This window comes from Malurus melanocephalus, unplaced genomic scaffold, assembly GCF_030028575.1.
Source record: "Malurus melanocephalus ecotype Western Australia unplaced genomic scaffold, MMel_1.1 scaffold_14, whole genome shotgun sequence".
Classification (NCBI taxonomy): Eukaryota; Metazoa; Chordata; class Aves; order Passeriformes; family Maluridae; genus Malurus; species Malurus melanocephalus.
Window position 1 is genome coordinate 3314699 of NW_026623246.1, and position 20422 is coordinate 3335120.

Below are 20422 nucleotides of genomic sequence, written 5' to 3' on the forward strand. Positions count from 1 at the left end.
GCGAACCTCCGTAGATGCCGACACCCACACCTGTACCGGCACGGAGCATGTAACACACGCGTGCGACCCGCTGCCTGCCGGGCCGCCGGTCGTCCCGTCCCGTTCCATCCCGTCCCGTTCCATCCAATCCCATCCCGTCCCGTCCCGTTCCATCCCATCCCGTCCCGTCCCGTCCCCACGGGCACCGAGCGCCGCGCGCAGAGCCCCGCGGGGCGGAGCGGGCCCGGGCGCGGCGGGCGGGCGGGTGACGTCACTGGCGAGGCCCCGCCCCCGCGGCTCGGCTTCCGCCTGGTTGCCGGGGAGACGCGTCCAGAGCGCGGAAATCCCCGCGGGCGCGGAGCCCGGCCGGCGCCGCCATGAGCCAGCGGCAGGTCCTGCAAGGTAGGCTGGGCCGCGGGCCGGGGCCGGGGCGGCGGGGCTGGCGCGGCGCTCGTTCCCCGCTGACCCGGCGCCCCGGCGCTGCCGCCCGCAGTGTTCGAGCAGTACCAGCGCGGCCGGTCGCAGTTCGCGCAGGCGGTGGCCGACCTCGCCGCCCGGCCGCAGAGCATCGACACCCTCCAGAGTGCAGGTACGCCASAGCCGGCGGCGCCGGGCCGTGCGCTGCCGCGGGGTTTTGCGCGCCCCGGGGCGGGGGCGGGGACAGCGCGGGCCGCCGCGGCCTTTCCCTGGTCCGCTTTTATAAAATCCCTCTCCTCCCCCGTTGGCCGCGCAGTTTCCGGGGATTTTTTTCCACTAGGATTTGGCCCCCAGCCCTGCTTGCTGAGTGTTCTTCGATGCGGTGGGAAAGTAAATCGCGCYGGGCAGCTGCGGGCAGGTGCCCCGCGACTCTGTGCGGAGGTGGATGTCCGTCTGTGACCTCATGTTTATTTCAAGGAAAATTTCTCAGTATAAACCTTTTTTAAGTTTASTTCCTCGCGCTTCCGATACAGCTTTATGTAAAGTACAGACGCTGGAATTCCCGGTGAAGCCAGCACTGAGTTGCCAAGGAAATCCTACTTTTAGAATGAGCTATTTTTATACTGGCTTTACAAGTTGCACCTAAATTCTTCGRTGCTTTCTGCCGGCAGATTGGCTCAGTTTAGGAGGGATTTGCTCTTGTTATATTGCTGTCATGGGATGTCGTGAACCAAATTGAACATTTTTAGAAAGAGGAGCTGTGGGAGCACTTCTACCAGCTGTTGTGCTGCTGGCATCTGGCAGACCCACTCCGCTTGGCCAAAGTTCCTGAGTTTAAAAGAGGAAAAAGAAGTGATGGTAATTGATTACCTGAATGACAGTTTGAAAATGTGCTGTAGATCAGTGGTTGGTTTACCATGTGSTATTCATGAATTGATTATGTTTTGATGTGTCTTGATTTTGTTTTTAATACTTGCTTCCCAGWTCTAGCAAAGCTGCCAGTCTTTTCTCAAATGCAGTGGCATCTAACAAGCAAACAAAAAAGAAAACYAATGGTGTAAATATTTGCAACTTTCTGTTATTGTAKATATTAAAATTGTTTTATTAAAAAGTCTATCACTTGAATCCTTGCTAAAGAAAYATTTATTTTCATTATGGGAGTAACATGTTGATGCCAGGCCTTTTGTATTACCTTGCAGTGGCTCTTGATTTTTTTGTTTTGTTTTCCATCTTTTGGTGAGCTAATGCCATTGCTGTAGTTTCTACAAGTGATCTCTGTTTTCCAAAGGAACATCTTGGCTATAGGAATAATTTATACCTGATTTGTACCTGATTTTGTACCTGATTTGTACTGTCCTTTTACAGTCCTGGTATTAGCAGCTCCCAGAGAGAGATCTCATATAGGCAGGATTCTTGCAACTTAGCATTTTAAAAATGTAGAAAGTTTGTCTTTTAAAAAAGCAATCAAAGCACCAAGATAACTGTAATTGCATTGTATTTTTAAAAGAACTATTGTTGTATAATCTGGTTGGTAACTTTACCTCAAAACTGATTTGTTGCTTGGGCAGAACAAATARTCAGTTCAGAGGCCTGAAACTTTCTCCTGCACACAATGTTTGTCTGAAGTTGATTTTGTGAGGACCAGGCTCTGGATAGTAATGTGGAAATGTGCATTTGTGTAGWTTATCCTATTTGGCTATTTCTGGTAGTGAGCTGCTTTTCCATAGGCTTTCATTCTTCAGATGCTGGAAGAGAGGGGAATGTCTACAAATCTGGCTATTACAATTTATTTGGATGGCCCCCAAATTTTTTACCATCTTTCCCACCTGTGTCTTTAAAAATACTTTGTAGTTATATAACTGCAATGGGAGCTGTTCATTTTGGCCTTTTCTGGATTTGCTAGATACAAGWTTTGAAACCACCTCCTAAATTATATGTAATTAAGTGGTTTGTTTTTTAAACTTCCCACCAAATAAAATGTGATTTGGTCCTTTTATTAAAACACAMAAATATTTTGGAACATAACTCTCTAGCAGATAATTGTTGTGCCTTTTATGGTCTTATTCTAGGGATTGCTGGAACAATGATTTAAGAAAGATGTCTGTTGATACATGTATCTCTATAAATCCATATTTAAAAGGATTTGGAGCTTGTCTGTTGTTCTGGTGGATAAGAATTCTAGCTATCCCTTATGGAGACCATTGTTTTAAGGAGATGAGGAAAGTCTTTGCCTGCCGTCATTCTACATTAACTATAGGAGTCCAGGGCACCTTGCAGRGTTCTTTTGTTGGATCTCAAAAGTTGTGAGGGTTTAGTATTTTTTCTCGCAGAAGCAGAAGGCAAGATTATAGTCACTTGAATTTGAAAAAAAATCTTTAAAATGTACTGTGATGTACTCTTGTATAAATAGTCTCAATTGATATTCCTGGAATAAGAACAGAAGATGAGTGCTCAAGGAATAAAGCATCTGATCCCATTTTAGAAGCCCTTTTCATAGCTACCTAATGGCTTACAAGGAAAATAAATACTAACTTGAGACTTTATTGTTTGTGGAGGTGTCTCTAGACACCATGAACATCATGAAAGAAGGAAGTGTTGAAAAGGTGATTCTTTACTGCCCTCTAAGCCCTGCTTCTGTGGTGTTAAACCAGGTACAAGCAGTGGTATTGTTGCAAATTCAGACAGCCTGGAGGGGAGCAAGCAACAGGATCAGAAGTGGAAATTCCTTACGCTGGCTTGACTGTTGAGAAACCTTAAGGTACCATTATTGTGGAGACTCCTRTGTATGACCTGTAAGGAAAACAGGTGGGAAGTGGAAAAGAAGGTCAGAGAGAGCCAACAGGAAAACTGCCTTTTSTTAGGGCATCTTCTGAGGCTTCTGTATCTCATCAAATTCTGGAGCTGCTTTTCCCACTGAGCAGAAGTCTCAAAGATGTTGTAACCAGGGAACTGGAATCTCTCCCTGGACTTTGACCCATTTGCATGGCACTGGCTCTCTCCTGGTCAGGAATGTCTTGAGGGTTTAGTGCCTGGGAGCTTAACAGCTTTCTGGTGGCAGGAAAGTGCAAGGAATGATCAGAGAGATCCTTTTGTTAGAACTCATTCCTGTGTGTTTTCCAACTCTGATTTGTTTTGATAAAGTTGTTCCTTATGATTAAATACTACCATGAATAATTCAGGATTTGTCATTTGAATGTTTAATTAGTAGATACTTGGGGAAAAAAAGTCTGCACCAAAACTCCTAAACTTTTCCACTTAGTAAATATATATGTGAAACAATCACAGACATTTTATTGAGTCTTGTATCTTGAGGCCTACTGACTAATGGGTGAAGCTACTTTGATAGTAACGACTTTAAATATAAATCTATTCATTTGGCAGCTACTGCTCTTGAAGTTTGGTACTGGAATGCATTAGTCAGCTCCACACCCCCTCATGYTTCCAAAATTTAAAATCCCAGAAACAGGCTATTTTTGGTTATAATGCAGCTCTATAACGAGAGCTCTTGTTCTCACACTGTGATTTAGGCAGCTGTCTGTCTTTTGGAAGATTTAGGTGAAAATCTGAAGTGCTTCTAGTATGTTTATAAAAGAAGTAGTCACCGAGGGTCTAATTCTTCGTTGCTTTCTTGTGAAGTGCAGTGCTCTGTAAATAAACAACCCCTTTGAAAGTGCATTTTGTTTTGATTTATTTAGAGGCATTTACAATTCAGGATTAATACATGTATCAGAATAATTACTTCTGGGCATTCRTTTTTGATTGATTATTTGTTTATTTTTTTATTTATTTGTCTTTCATTAGAACACATGATGATGAGAATGTTACTTTTACTGTGCGAGTTATTTAAGGCTATCATTGTGATTAAGAAACAGTTTAGTCTTGCAACTTTCAGTTTAAAGATATTACAAGATCAGCTCTTTAACCCCTTTCTTGGGGCTAATCCCACTTGGCCCTGTGTAATTGGAATYGGGGAAGGGATTTTAGGATGTAGTTCCGTATTTTATATAAAAGCAAAGAATATGCTTTCATAGAACAGTGCTTAATGGAAAGTCTACTGGGAGCTTTTGGACCTTGCAAGTAGATATGCATGGACAGACTCCAGTGCCTCCATGTAGCCTGTTTCAACTCTGGGGTTTATGTACCCTCCTTTGGAAAGGATCTGCACAACTTTGGGTTTTATTTTTTTGGGTTTTTTTTTGTTTGTTTTTGTAGTTGGGTTTTTTTTGTTGTTGTTGGTTGATTGGTTAGGTTTTGTGGTTTTTATTTAAATTATTTTTATTTTGAGTTAAAAGCTTTACTGAGCTTTAGCAGCAGCAGAAGTGGGAGAGGATTATGCAGTGTGGCATGAAAGGCAAGAGGTTGTCTTTGCAGTTGTAGCAGATCAGGTATGGAGAGTGGCTTTTCCGAAGGCTTGATGACATGGTGGTGCCTGATGAAGGAAAGAAGTAGGCTGCTTTAAAGAAAGTACAAGAGAGATGACAGAGAAGGAGAAAATAAATGCAGCTGAAGCTGGAGGATTGACTAAAAGTGTTTTTTGGTAACTCAATCAACTGAAAGCTCAACTGCTCCAAGACACCTCTCAGTTTCCTGGCCTGTCTGGAGATTTGCAAGTGAAATTCTCAAGTCAAACCCAGAATTTTTTAGAAACTTCAGTCTCATCCTAACGAGTGAACATTAAAAAGAAGCAGCTCCCTGTGACCACCTTGGTTTTGGTGTGTCTGTGCATGATTGCGTGGTGGCTACTAATAGCCCTGTGAGGGGTATTTTCAGAAATTTGTCCTCTTGTAACAGGATTAGTTCTGCTTCATTAATGCAGAAACAGGGTCTGGCATCTAAGGAGGAGAAACTTACTGTTCCTCGATCCTTCAGGAATCTTCAGTGATACTGTCAAACTAAATCTGCATTATGTCCCACACCATCTGGTAGTTGCTGTACGAATTACTTGATTACCCAGAGTCTCTGTTACTAAACTGTATTTATGTTCCCTTTGATCTTTGAAGGATTGTAGTTGTGCTGTGTGTGGAGCTGTCACAGTGAGGAGTCCTTTTTCGTGACGAGTCACACTTGAGCAGTATGTGCTTGAGACATGCATTCTCTGCTATCTCTGGAAGAGGCAGTGACAAGTGAGCATGAAAATTCTCCCTTATTGCTCTTCTGGGAAATTTGTTCTAAGTAGGGAACTTAAAACTCACTGCTATGCTGCTCCTAGAAAGGGGTAGTTGAAGATAGGGTGTTGGGGTGAGGCAGAAATAAATTTCTATTTAATTTCCTTTTCAAGTCAGCTGAGTTTGATGTGAGGAGCTCTGAAAAATCAAGCTGGTATGATGAATCTTTTGAGTGCTCATGTTAGCTCTGTGAATGTTCTAAATGTAACAGATAGTGGACAAAATGAGAAAATGTTATCGTGGTCCAAAGCATAAATTAGAAGGACAGCATCTTCAAGAGAAGGGTGTGTCCAGAGACAACAGTAGTGTAGAATGACTTCTATTCCACATTTTAAAACAGAAATTATTTTCCTTGAGGAAAGGAGAATAAGGTAGGAGTAGTCATCCTCAGATGCAGAAATGGAAAGAATTTCCAACGGTTATTTCTCTGATTTGTGACTAATCAAGTTTGACAAGGATTTGATGGGGATAGGAGGAGGATAAAAGTATTTTGCATGAATTCCAGGTTGTTTTCCCCAAGAAATCAAAATTTCCAAGCARAGATTGCTGTCTCCAGAACAGTGGCTGTTTGTTTGCTGCAGAAACTTTGAATGAAAAAAAATGAAACCTGCTGCTGCCCTAAGTGATTTTTTTTGTTTGTTTCCCAGATAGGCAGCAGCTAGCACTTACTGACTAAAAGAAAGTGCATCAGGCCTGTGTGTAACAGCTCCACTTGAGAAGTGTGTGTTAAGAATGATTCAGCTTCTAAAGTGTGTCATTCTTTGAAACAAATTTGAGTGGGAAAGTGAAGATAGAAAGGGGAATCGTTCCTTGTCCAAGGTCAGTCAAGGTTCTGTGATGTAAGAGAGAATATTTGGCAGTAATTCTCTGTTACTCAGTTTCTGAGTGCTAGTGGGAACTCTTCCAAAACAAATCTAGTCCAATAGTCTAAATGCCTTATTTTGTAGTTTACTTTCTGTGTGGTTGCTTTTGAATTAGAGTTAATGAATTTCCTACTTCTGTCACAACAGAGTTATTTAGAAGAAGACCAAAGGGTTCTAAAGTTTTCAGCAACAAGACACTACTACTCCCTGATCTGTAGGGCCCTGTTTACTTGAGTGAATAGTCAAGATAAAAGGAAGTTGTTGGAAGGTTCTTGCCTATTTTCCTGCTCTAAGTAATGTTAAATACATTTGAATTTAATTAAAAATGCTGATAGGAATCCTGGCTTGGACCTCTTTGGAGGAGTAGACTTTGCTGTAAACAGTATAGATGAAAGGAAGAGATCAAATAGAGGAGGTCACCAAATACAGCTGTGTCTGGAACAAAGAGCTGGATTGGGCCCAGTGCAGGAAAGCCTCATCCCGTGYCAGGCACATTTCTCCTTTTCAGCACTAGTTCAAAAGTCATAGAAGGAAAGGTTGGATATCTTGGTTTTCCTATAGGTGTTTTAGTGGAGACTATAGAATCTCTATGCAGCTRTTTTCACACTCTCAAAATTAATTATTTTTTTCTAAGTGCTGTAAAGAAAGAAATACTAGATTTGCTGAAGATGCAAAAATGAGGGCAATGGTGAAAACTCCTCAAACAGTCTTGCAGAATAATTGGAGGTGATGGAAAATATCTTGACACAGAGAAAGAAAGTGGTTTTCAGAGAAGATGGGAAGTAGAGGTAAAAGCTTTTAATTATGTTCAATGCACAGGCACAGTCTAAGTCTATACACTTCTCTTAATTCTCAGTTAATTTGATGTCAATATAAAGCTTGTACAGCAACAGGAATTGGTTTTTCTCTGTCTTGTTCCTCCAAAACTCTTTCCATTATAATTATTTGTCCACTGCCTTTTCTTACATTCAAGCATAATTTTAAGAAAATATAGTCTCCTTGAGGACCAGCACAGTTGCTATTATTTCTAACAGTTTTTTTCTAGCCCTGTTCCAGCATCTTGTGTCCTTTCTTCAAATAGTAACTTGCTTTTTATTTTTCACCTCTTTCCTCACTCTAAGTTGTACCAGCTAAAGTAATTAACGGTAGAACATTTTGTGCTGATGCTTAAATGTCAACACCAAACTTTACTTGGTTTATACTGTCTTGAAATGAAAGGCATTGGTCATAGCAGGGCATGCTGCTTGGAAGCATTTTCACATTTAAGGCTTTTTGGCTGTTCTAAATGTGAAAACTTTATCAACTAATCTTGAAAATACAAATTATATAAGTCTCACATTTGGAACAACTCAAAGCATATAAGTACGTAAACCTTGTTAAATATGGTTTTACACTTTCCAGTGCCTAGGTATGTCATGAAGGTCAGAAATCTGTCGTGTGGTCTGGACCTAACTCCTGTGTAAAGTGGTTGTAGTCTGTTTAAATTTCACAGGATTTGAGATCATCAGAATTGAACTGTTTGACATATCCTGGTTTATCTCAGCCATCAGGCTCTTGGCTTTTTTAGGGTCAGAACATTGCATGCTGAAGTGTTCCTTTCCCTCTCCCCCAACAATTTCTAACAATCTCTTTTATATCAGTAAAACTACTTTTCCCCCTTTCTTTTTTATTTTTCCGCTTATTAGATAATTTTGTTTTCATATTATCTCAAGCTAAGGGCTCAAATGTAGTATCTGTGCAGTAACTACAATAGAACTACTTTTAACTGTTCCTGCTTCACAGAAACAGGGTAGAGGTTCCCTTAGGAATTTCAGCAGCTGTTTGACCCATGTAACTGATGTGAGAGGGAAGAACAAGAAAATATCTTCCCACAGAGGGTGCAGATGACTGGCTAGAAGATAACAGATGATACAGCACATTGGCCCCAATTTGTATGTTTGTTTTTACTTTTAATTTATCCKATAAAGTATGTAATGGGTTTTTATATGAAGCATGACATGCTAGTGAGACCATACCTGCTAAGGAGAGCGTGTGAGAAGATGTCACTATGATGACCACATTCTGAAGTAGTGATTTCTGCAAGGTACTACATGAATTCACATTGATCTTAAAATGCTGGAGGATCTATCTTTTGTCATTTGGTACACAGGAGGCCTCTTTTAGCTCCCAGTGGCTTTAACAGAAGGGTAAGCAGGCCCCAGCTATATTACAGACCTGTTTCCATATGTTCAGTTTACTCTTCTGCTTTTGTTATGTGTTCCCTGAAACCTGTGTTATTTTGCCTTATGAACATGCTGGGAGACTRTACGTCTAATGGCAATGCAGCTTTTCCCTGGAGTATTGAGTTTCCTACTAATTTGTTACTGGATAGCATGGCATTTATGATCAGTTTCTGTGTGTCCTCCTTAGCCCCTATAGAGCCATGCATAGATGATTTGGCTGATTTTCTTCTAGATTGATTTTCTTCTTGCTGGGAGCAATTTGTTTTTAATATAAAATAAAGGTGAGAATATAGCTGCTTGTCAACTTACTTTTTTCTTTATAGGGAAAGAACAATGCTACAGGTGTAATTTGCTATAACCTCCATCCCTTTGGACTATTCCTTGCTCTGAGGTCCTCAGCTTTTCCGTATCATGGAGTGCCTGTTGAACAYCTGGGGGTTTGTTACTTGCCATTAGGCAGTGATGCCCCTGTTGTGGCACTGTCACACCAAAAAGGCCTTTGTTCAGTGCTAATAACCATAGGAGCCCTTGAGAAGGGAAGTCTTGTTTTCTTTCACTGTCACTCAACTAGATTTTAATGTTTGTAAAAAAAATTTAATGGACAGGACTGAGAGAGCTGAATATGAAGCTATCTGTAGCTCTGAGTGTTCGGTGTTCTGTTGTAGCACATCTCCATTGTCAGAGACCTCTGCTTTCTGGCTGAGCTATGAAGCTCCAAAGTGTTAATTCATGCYGCTGGCTTCTACAGGGACAGCACATTTGAAGGATCACAATACAAGAAATTCTCCCTTCCCAGACCTTACAAATCACATTTTTTATGTAACCATTTGTATCTCATTTCTATCCCTAACTGGTCATCTTTGATCATTCTTGTTCCTTTTCACTGAACCTTTTTTTTCAGTTCTACTGTAGTGGAGGGTATTAAATGTAGGATAGTGATGGTCCCTGCTTTGGCCTCTACCCCTTTCCAAATAATCCTGAGCACTCTGTATACTTGTGTGGGTAAAGTTTCTTCTCTACTACTAAGCAAGAGCTGGGATCTCTATGGAACTGTCTGTTCTAACATTGAGATCTTTCTTCTGGTTGGTAGTAATCTCTTTGGGATCCATCACTGGATACGTGAGGTTGGAATTGGGTTCTCTGCATGATCTCCATCACTTGCCAATTTGTTATCCAGTCATTCAGTCTGTAGCTTATTACAGTTTTCCTCGCTACTACTTTCATATTCTTTATGCTTCGCTGCTACACTGTGAACTCATCAGTGAAAACACATCATAAATAATAACATGGTAAGAAAATCTACAGCTCTTCTGTCTGGAGTATATTATGGATATTGATCTTCAAAACAGTCATTGCTTATAACAGATGAAATGTAACTTGGTATAATTCAATGTAGAGGTTATGCTGGCATGATGAATGARGGACATGCCACTGTCTTCTCACCAGGATCTCCAGATGGGGTTTCCCATGTGCATTTCCACGGTAACATACATTTTATGTGTGATTTTATATACCTTATATTCTTGTGTAAACTTTAAGACGTATTTTATAGATACTTGAATACACCTTGTTTCTACACTTGACTTTTTTTTATATTTCAGAATTGTTTTRTACCTATGAAAAATGGGCAGAAACATTGCTATACGTCAGCAGTGCTATCCAGTGCCGGCTCTGTTTCAGCGGAACACCTGGATTTCCTACATGTTCTTATTACCTGGAAGAGTAATTTAATAGCTTTTTATGAGCAAAGGCACATGTTTAGAAAATCTTCTGCTTACCAAATTGGCTTTTCTCTTGCCGCTGCAACTCAGGTGTAGTGTGTTTGCTGAGACCTCTTTTGATGGATGTCGTCCCAAGTATTCGACAGACTGCTGCCTTGGCTCTTGGGAGACTTGCTGATTATGACGTGGACCTGGCAGAGGCAATTGTGAAGGCAGGCATTCTTCCACAGCTCATATGTTCATTGCCTGAGGAGAATGTAAGGCATGATTGTTCTCTTAAGTAATATTTTTTTAACTATTGCACAGGGAAAGGGAAATCTTTCTGTATTAACATCTGCTGTTATTCTAATCGGACATTAAATGTTCTGAAGTCAGAACAGTCAAATGTATGTTTGAACCCCTGGGAGATCACTGTGTATTGTGACTTCAAATAAGCTTGACTTTAAAATATCATATAACCATTCARTGCACTATAGGAACTACATTCATTGCACCATAATGCTTTTAAAATGTTGAGTGATGCTTTGTGAAAAGTCCCTTTTCAAAAAGGAGACAGTTTGGACTGTGGTGATAATTGACTAGGTTTTGTCGATAATACTAGACACTTGTARAATCCATGTAAAACCCCTGAACTTCTGTAATGAAGTAATATGTCCAAACACAGTCTTTTGGAAATCCGTAGCATGAGAAATAACAAACCTCTGACACAGGAAAATATTTTGAAAGGTTTTCATCTTCATATTTGCCAAAACCAAACAAAGTACAGTCACAATTGCAATGCAAATAAATCTGGTGGTCACCTTCACTCCCTTCCTCACATTTTTTTCAAGATCTATGTCTCTTTCAGCTTTGATTTTCCAATTATGCTAACCTAGATTAACAGGAATACTTTCAAGTAAAGTTCCTAACAGCTGGAAATTGACAGCCAAAGGGTTAAGTGCACTGATATTGCAGTCATGTCAAAATCATAGTCAAAGGTTGCAGCTTTGATTTAGGAAAAGTAGATTTTCAATGGAAATATAATTTGGAAAACTATATATTTTCATTTTCAATCTTTTGAGGAAAGCAAAGATGTAAGTATACTTATTGCATACTATATAGAATCATTGTCTATACAATTAATATTGAAAAAGAAAGAGCTAAAGAAAAACTCTGATGGAAAGATACTGGTATAGTATGAAAATAAAATAAAGATTTTCATTMGACAAGGTTATAAGCATTTTGGTTATTTTATTTCTATTTTTAGGGAAAGATGCAAAACAAAACTCTACCCTCTGCTGATTTGGAAACTACCCCCTTGTACAACTTGAAATCCTCACTAAATTAGCTTCAGTACCCTGAGATAGCTGTAATTAGGGGAAGCAGCAGAAAGACTTGTGTGAGGTCATGGAAACCTCCTATGCCTTATGACTGAGGGCAAGAGAAGGAAACTCATCCAGTTCATACAGAGTTTAGCAAGCAGTTTGTCATTTCCCACAGGCAAAAAMCCCTTTTCCATTCTACTCACTCTTAGTGTATTAACATCTGTATTTAAGGATGAGATTATTTGAGCACACAATGAATACTRTTTCTACTGATTTATGGAGAACAGTCGCCGGGTAACATCCCAGGTCAATGTTTTATCAATTAAATGGAACAAAATTCAGTTTTACAGTGTTCTGACTGTGGCTGTGAATACAGTTTGTTTGTAAAGAATGTGTTTTKAATAATGAAAACAAAGACGTGTTTTTCTTTGCCAGGAGCATAATTACTTAACAGAAATAACATACCCATATTTGTACAGACATAGACTTATGTAAACAACTATGGGTCCATCAAGTTCAGCAAAACTTACAGTAACTTACATTATCTAGGGATTTGACCATTTGTCTGTACTGTTTCCCTTAACTTCTGTTTCCCCTAAATGAGGTTTAATGCTTTGCTTGTAAATGATGGATGTTTAATGTACCTGCTTGTAGGCCTTAACTTATAAGACTGGATTTTTGGCATTAAGGAATTACATCAGTACTGGTAAACTGAGGAAGGTACAGGTTGGAGCACTGGAAGGTGACTGTGCTCATTGATCATTAGCATGCTCTCTGATGTGGTTTTAGCCAATGCCAGCCATCCAACTCCTCAGCCATGCTTGGACATGGTTTAAGGGATAGCACAAGGCAGGGACAATTTCCAGCAGCATAGATGATGCAATGGTGCTTTGAAGAAAGAGGAGTTTAGGTGGAGAAGGTGTTATGCTGTCACCTTCCTGTAGGACCAGGGAGTGGGCCTGGGTACATTTTACTTCCTGGGGGCCCATTGCAGGTACTGCTCTGTTCCATGCGTTAGTGCTTTATATCTGGCTTTTGAAGGTGTTTGGGCACCTTACAGGATGCACAAAAGCACTCACGTGGTTCTTTGTTTTTCTGGRCTTGATCCAGAAGGGATGTGGGCTTTGCACTGTTTAAATTTTGAGTATCTTGACAGTAGGACTAGCACTGTAAAGTGCSCAGGCTCCTGGTGCAGAGCAGGGGAGAATCAAGCGTCTTGGGATGAGACCAAAGCCAGCTGGCATACGGGGAGAGAGCCCTCTAGAGCTTGTCCGTAGGGATGATCTGTCAGTGCCCAGGCTGGAGGGCATTCTCCAGGCATACAGACATAGCAGTGCGTTACTTGTGCCCCCATGAGTCTTGCCCCTTCATGTGGGAGCAGAACTGTCTTTCTCACAACACGGTTTTCTCTGGCCAGAGTACTTTTATTGGGCTCTAGATTGTGAAACTGTAAGGCAGTAAAAGAAACCTAATCTTCAACTTTCACACCCTATTGGTGGTTATAAAACTGCAGAAGACTGAAATGTGACTTTGAGGGAAGACTTAACTGTGCTTTTAGAAGAAATCATTACTGCAGGTTACATGGGAACYCCATGATGTGTGCAGTGCCATATATTATGTATACACGCTGAAAACACATATGTGGTCCAGCATTGAGGGAGATGGGCAGAATTGAGATATGAACTTAGACTTTGCTTGCTGTTATGACAAAAGTGCCAAGGTGCTTGGTCCTGTTCAAAGTCAGCTTTTTCTGGACACAAGCAAGACACAATAAATAAAATTGCAAGTTGCTTGGTCACAATGGGTGTTGATGGGATGGGTTTTCAGTATCCTAGTTGTGTGTTTTAGTCAATATTCAGGCATTTCAGGATTCAGATCATAAACTCTTTTATTGGATCCAATTATCTCTGTCTCAGTTGCTKTTTGTAAATGTAAGTAATGTTTTCTTATAGAGGTGTTGTGAGGGTATCTATATTAGAAAGTGTAAAACCTTGCAAGTGTTACAGATGGGTAGAATTATTTTAGGAGCTTGCCCTGCACAACATATGTAATCTGGTTAAATATGTTAAGTATTATTATTTTTGCAGCTCTTGTTGTTCACTACTCACTTAAATTTATCTAGACTACTATCTCTTTCCCATATCCTCTTTCCTCTCTGATTTTTTCTGTTTATTCACTTACTGCAGATTTTAGATCATGAGCTGTCACAAAGAACTGTTGGGTCATTGTTTGTGTGATGTCTAGTGGTCCTGATTTGGATCTGTATGAGATATTGCTTCTACTAAAAAAGTCCAATTTAGGCATGTCTGTTCTATATTATGCTTTGAACTTCTAATGTCAGTGAAAGTTTGTTTGTTTGTTTCTGATTTGTCTAGCGTTACTACAAGAAAACAGCTGCGTTTGTGCTAAGAGCAGTTGCTAAACATTCTCCACAGCTAGCTCATGCAGTAGTTCAGTGTGGATCACTGGAAGTGCTGGTGATTTGCTTGGAAGATTTTGACCCTGGAGTCAAAGAAGGTGCAGCTTGGGCATGTGGGTATATTGCCCGACACAATCCAGGTAACAAGTTTCATGTGTGTTATATTTTAGCTTAATGTTATGTGGTCATTACAATAAACTGYATTATTTTGATAAATAGAAAAATATGCTTTTTCTTCTTTACTGTTATAAAATTTTAAATTTGGGGTAAAACCATAGTGTAACTGCACCATTCCAACAATGCTGTGCCTTTTTGTGGGAAACTGGCATACCTGACACCAGCAGGGCCCASTTATGAGAGATGCTTTAAGAGGAGAGGTGTTAGGCCTGTGGCCAGGAAAGGACACTCTGCTTTATTCCTCTTCATGAAGAGATTTCTGAATCTTTATATATTGTGTAAGTGTTACTGCAGAACCAAGTTTCTTTTGCTTCACATTAGTTCTTATTCTGTAAACACAGGAGAAWGGAGAAGCCTAGGGAGAAGCAAGTTTCATTCAGCTAACAGCAGTGTCTGCAGGATAAATAGGCCAAATTTATTGCACTGACTATGTTATCATTAGCCYGTAGACCACACTACTCTCAGAGTCAGGAATAGATCCTAGGAATCCAATATTGAGCAGTTCACTGCTGTCTCACAGGCAATTGTATAACTCACTGGYGGTGTCATGTTGCTATTTAAAAGCTGATCCACGTGGTTGATAGTTCTTTTACCAGCTATTTATATAGTTCAAGTAAAARTTTAGAGCTGTGAATGAATGAACTGAGAGAAGAAACTGCTGGCTGGAAGGGGTGGGAGAAATGGTTAGGATTCATATTGTTTAAAGTTAAAYTAATTTTAGGATCACAACATTAACTCATGGTTTTGGGTCTAAAATGTACATAGGCTGATTTTGGAAGTGATTTTCTTTGTTTTTTAACCGATACAGAATGTTGTACTGCAGAAGGCATGGGAGATTCCCCCTTCCCACTTAAGGGTTAGCTTACTGGGACAGTCTCCAGAGTTATTAGCACCTGTCTAACAGACTGCATTTTCTGGGGACAAATTAATTCTTGGGACACCTCTCTGGTAAAGATCTTTTATCTTTTGGTCACCAAGATTAAATTCCACCCATGGTGGAAAATAATTGTTCCTTCTGTCTGAAAGATATTTCATTTGTATAAATGTGTGTAGCATGTGTGTGTCTGTGTTACTCTTAACATAAACATTTCTGCAGTTTTGTTATGTCAGTAAATCAATATTGACTCACTTCAATTGCCCTTCATGCTATTCACTGCATGAATGCTGACTGAGCTTTAGGGTGATCCAGTTCACTCTGTGACAGCATTGTCTGCAAAGATGGAGGTGATGTGGGGGTGTTGAAGACAACAAATTCCTTGTACAAATTTTTATTCCATGGTTATGAATAATTTATTTGCTGATGGTGAATGGGTGCATTCCTTATGTCAATTTACAACGACAATAAGAACAGCATTCTCAGAAATTAGGTTGAAATTGTGAGTGCTACCAAGCTGCAGCATCAGGACATAGACAGATCACTAGATGTAATCAGTTAAAAAAACCCCRAACGCCAACAAAAACCCACCAAAAGATCCCTGTAAAACTTGCCCAGCTACACAGTTTAGGGGATTTACCTTTCTTTATAACATAGTTACAGGATGTCTCTAAAATGATTATTTTWGAGTAGAAGAGTTTTTCTTTAGAAAATAGAAGAGTTATACTGAAAAAAAATCACTCTGTGCATGAAATGTTTAATTGCTACAAGCATACCTTTGCAACAGGATATTTTTGGAGATGGGATACAGAGACTTGTTCATATCAGTAGCTGGTGTTTGCTGTTCAAGAAACTCTGGGTTAGACTGACATGCTTGTGTTGACAAAATTTAGCAGTTATGATTTTCTGTCATTGCCTGTCTGTGGACACATAATGCAGCTTTAACTCTAAAAGTAGAACTGGGTGTGAAAYAGTTTCCCCCAGCCACAAAAGGTTTTTCAGTTTTGAAAATTGCTACAATTCCGAACTGGGAGGACTTTGTCTCTCCTGAAAAGATTGGGGTGTAGGGGAGATTCGTTTGCTCCAGCAAGAAAAGTTGAATAATTAGGGCCTATCTCTGGGATTAAAGTCCTGATCTGTTTTAGGCAGGATGGGATGTGAACCTCTGTCTTTGTGAGTGCAATCAAAGGTTCCCAGCATTTAGTGATAACTGTTTGCAATGGTGAGGGTCTCTCTGCTTTTAGTCAGAAATTTCATCCATGACCTAGTAAAGCTACAGTCTCAGAACTGCAGAACTGCACTGTATGTTCCCATGAAAAGATTTCCATTTTGAGAAATCAAGACTTTTTTTTCTTTTTTCCCCTGATGAAAACATTTTTTGGTTAGCAAGTTCTATACTGACTTCATACAATAATCTCTTAAAATGCAGTTCTTCTGTGAACAGATGTCTTCAGAAGGACTGTGAGATTTTAGGTCAAGACAAATGTCTCATGAGGTTTCAAAACACTGGAAATCTTGCCAGGTCRGATTCCAAAATTTAGGAACCACACCTGCAGTTTTGCTCCTTCTTTGCCTTTGAGCTTTATTTCAGATCAATGTACTGTGATTTTGCCATTCATGATTTCTACTGTTTGTGTTTAAAAAGAAGTGTAAAGTGGTTCAAATACCATACATGCCATCATAAATGCTATGAAAAATATTTTGTAATGTCTTACTTACACCATATTCAGTTATTTTTAAAGTGCAAAATTCTTTTCTTTGAAGTATGCAAATAATTTGGCTTCCATTTTCTTTGTCTACATTAAAGGTGTAAYTTATTMAYTATCTCATACCYGCTTCAGTATATTGTAAATTAGTARGAAAACAAAAGTAAACAGCACTGTTTGTACTGAAACATATTGCTGAGAGCAGAGTTTGGTCATTTTCTGTCAGACATTGAATCATAGCTCAGCTTGGAAGGTTCTTGGGAGATCCCTAATCCAGCTTCCTGCTGGACCTCCACCCTCTTGATGAAAGGTTTTCCTACTGGTTCCAGTGGAATCTTTAGCACAATGGTTGTAGTGGCCTACATAAATCTCTGATTTTGAAGTGCAGCCTTTGGGCTACTGGTGGGAATTAGAGTCTTTCTATTGGCCATGACATGATCACACCGTCCTCAGAAAAATACAGTATTGGTGGTTGTTTTGGTCAAAACCTGTTGTTTSCTGTGGATGCACCTGCTACCACAGCAGGGTCTGTTTGAGAACCGTGGTGTGAACTGAAACTTGCATTTCCTTCCAGCCAGGGGTTTTGCTGCTGCTCCACGATATGAATATAATATTGTGTATTGTCAATATAATATTGAGCTGATTTTCTTTCTCTGGGAATGTCCTGCACATTTGCTTTCTCAGATTCGTATTTTTTCCCTCAGCTTATTTTATGTTTTTTTTTTTATATTATTATTTTATATTCTTTTAATCCATACTGTTTTTGCTAACATGTTAATATTAATGTGGAGTTTTTTTAAACACCTTGAACTAGTTTAGAATAATGCTGTAAGAGTTCCCATTGYTTTCAGTGGGTGTGTAGGTAGGATCTTGACTGCTCCTTGTTGTCTTTCCTGATCACATAAACTCATGACGAAGCTGCAACTTCATTTTAATTAATTTCTTTGTCCCTGAAGATTACTTTTGTATTGACACAAAACAGCACAACTCTAGTACAACTTCTAGTTGAACTGGTGGCATCTCAGACTCCAAAATCATCTTTATTATCTGTCTACATCCATTTGGATCTTGCCTGCAGGATCTCCACTAACTAAAATCTTCCACATGTAGAGCTGGGTGAAAGCAATTAATTTATGGTAATTTTTGAGCCACAGTTCTCTTGTCTCTGAACATATGGAGTTACATTTCCTACTTCCACTTCTGTAGAGAGAAGTTTGACTTTATCATCATRTACTTGGACAGGTTCCTTGAACTGTACCCTGAAGTGAGTTCCAAGCCTTCGGTTTTCATAACCTTTTGTGGAATAAGGGAGGTTCATACATCAGCTTTTGTCTGCTGTCTTTCTTTGCAGTTATGGGTCTTGTCTTTGCCCTTACAATATAGCCTTGGCATAGTATTTGGAAAAGTCTTTTTGTAATTTGTTCCATTTATTTTAATTTTTTTGGACTGAATATTTGGTTTCAAAAATTTCTTCCAGACAAGTTTGTTTTCTCCTCTAATTCCTTCTCAGTTTTYATTTTTTCCCACCTCTGTGTTTCTAATTGGATGGCAAAGTTTCACAAATACTTTGGTGTATAGTCTGAATTAAAGATGTTCTACCAAGTAGGAAGGTTAATTGAGCCTTTTCTTGAGGAAGAAAGGATTACAATTTATAATAGAATCATTAATACTTAGAATTGTAATTTTGGGCTGAATTTGCAGGGAAATGTGATGGGAAGTTCTGTATTTTCTTTTTTCCCTGCCTCAGCTTTTCTGTTTTTCTGACAGTCCATTCAAGACTTGTCTGTCTTGACACATGGTCCAGCCCTCCATGTGGTAAGTTATTAGCCATGAACCTTATAAACACCACTGGAAGAAAAACCATTTAATTACCCATGACCAACAGTAACCATCAGTATTTAAATGATATCAGACTTCTAACAGCAAGAGCTGATATAAATTGAATCAGATTTAGTTTCTTCTTTAAAGTAATTTTTATGGTTTCTTTTGCACGCCCGTGTGTAGCTGTGACCTGAAGGTATTGCTGTTTCTCTCCCTGCTTGAACTTCATGATTTTAGCTCATAAGACATCAAAGAAGCCCATTCTTTTAGTACTGTATCCCTCGTGACATTATATTCTTGATATTAACATCTCCCAGCAGACTGTGGGTGATAGAACTGGTTGGTCTGAGGTTCTGAGGCACAATCGGACAGGTTAATCTGGACTGCTGATCAGTGTAGAGTAGCAAAACACAATCTGAAGAAATTGAGGATGGCTTTTTACACAAAAAGCTGACTGCATCTTATACCATTTACATTGATTAGCTGGTTTACAGATTCGTTTTTGCAAATACTTTGGATACATTTTACTTCAAATTTGTAAAACTGAAGATACAGCATTTTAGTTTTCTTGAAATCCTATGATTTATGTGTGTTTTGAGGATGTACACACTATGTTTTCAGACAGTTATTTGAAAAATGAACTTTGTAGAGTTAATTTTGCAGATTCATAGAATGTTCTGAATTAGAAGGGACCMACAAGGATCAGCAAGTCCTGCTGTTAAGGAAATGGCCTGTACTGGGGTTGAACCCAGAAYCTTWCTGTTATWAGCACCATGCTTTAACCAACTGAGCTTATTGCAGGGTATTGTATTAGTTTAAACATTACTGTTATTTAATTTAAAAAACTGGAATATTTATATTTTCTTTAAAATATTGTAGCATAAAATAACATACAGTGTAAATATTTGACTTATCACATGTATTGCAGTGTGTGGCTATAACTCACTAATTGAAAACAAATCTGGTCTGGAACATTATTTGATTATTAACAATGTAATAATGACATGACTTACAGATTTCATGAAAAACTATATTAGTCTATGTATATTTAATGAAGTATGCTGTATTTTTCTAAGTATGAAAATCTCTTTATGGATGGACTATAAATCAAAAGCTAAGTTAGAGTCTTGAAATACAACAGCCATATGTTGCCATGGTACTGTAAGTCAAGATAAATGTTAAAGATAATAATGGATATGCATAATAAGGTGTAGCAAAACTGAACGAAGAACCTAATAGATTATTGAATCCCTTATGATTTTTACTGCTTTTTCAACTCCACAGTATTTTAAAATAGCACAGCTTGGTTATATTATTAATTTTGCTTCTGATATCTAGTAATTATCATTTTAGGACTGTGATTAATGCTGCATACACAGAGAAAGCTAATGAATTTCTAATAGTGTAATTTTTGTCCATGTCAGCTAATCACATGCTCAGATTTTTTTTTAAATTTTAGGTGCAGTTAGTTAAGGATATTGTGCTAATCTCAGACACACAATATCACTGATGATATTTCTCATTTGTCTAATTGTGTATGATAACATTTTCATGCCATTAAGGTATAAATTCTGTCTCTTCCCATGCATAGTAGCAAAGACCAGTTTTGATCAGCAAGTTCCATTTTTCCAATCTTTTATGTAAGATAAATCTTTTATGTATGTTTTTTTGTATTTTTGTTTTTGGCATTTGATCTATGCTAATATCTGCTTATCATTTAAAGAGGGTAAAATGCTCTCTAATTAGCTGGTTGG

General features: G+C 39.0%; 1 protein-coding gene across 1 annotated transcript in view; it reads left to right on the top strand.

The window, feature by feature from the left end:
• The first annotated feature begins 297 nt into the window (after window positions 1–297).
• Window positions 298–20422, top strand: part of SPAG6 (sperm associated antigen 6) — a 36029-nt gene continuing 15904 nt past the window's right edge. The window contains exons 1-4 of the mRNA XM_057383770.1: window positions 298–381; window positions 473–568; window positions 10458–10624; window positions 14047–14230. Of these exons, the coding sequence (XP_057239753.1) occupies window positions 357–381; window positions 473–568; window positions 10458–10624; window positions 14047–14230 (472 nt within the window). The 5' untranslated portion in view covers window positions 298–356. The remainder of the gene's footprint in view (window positions 382–472; window positions 569–10457; window positions 10625–14046; window positions 14231–20422) is intronic.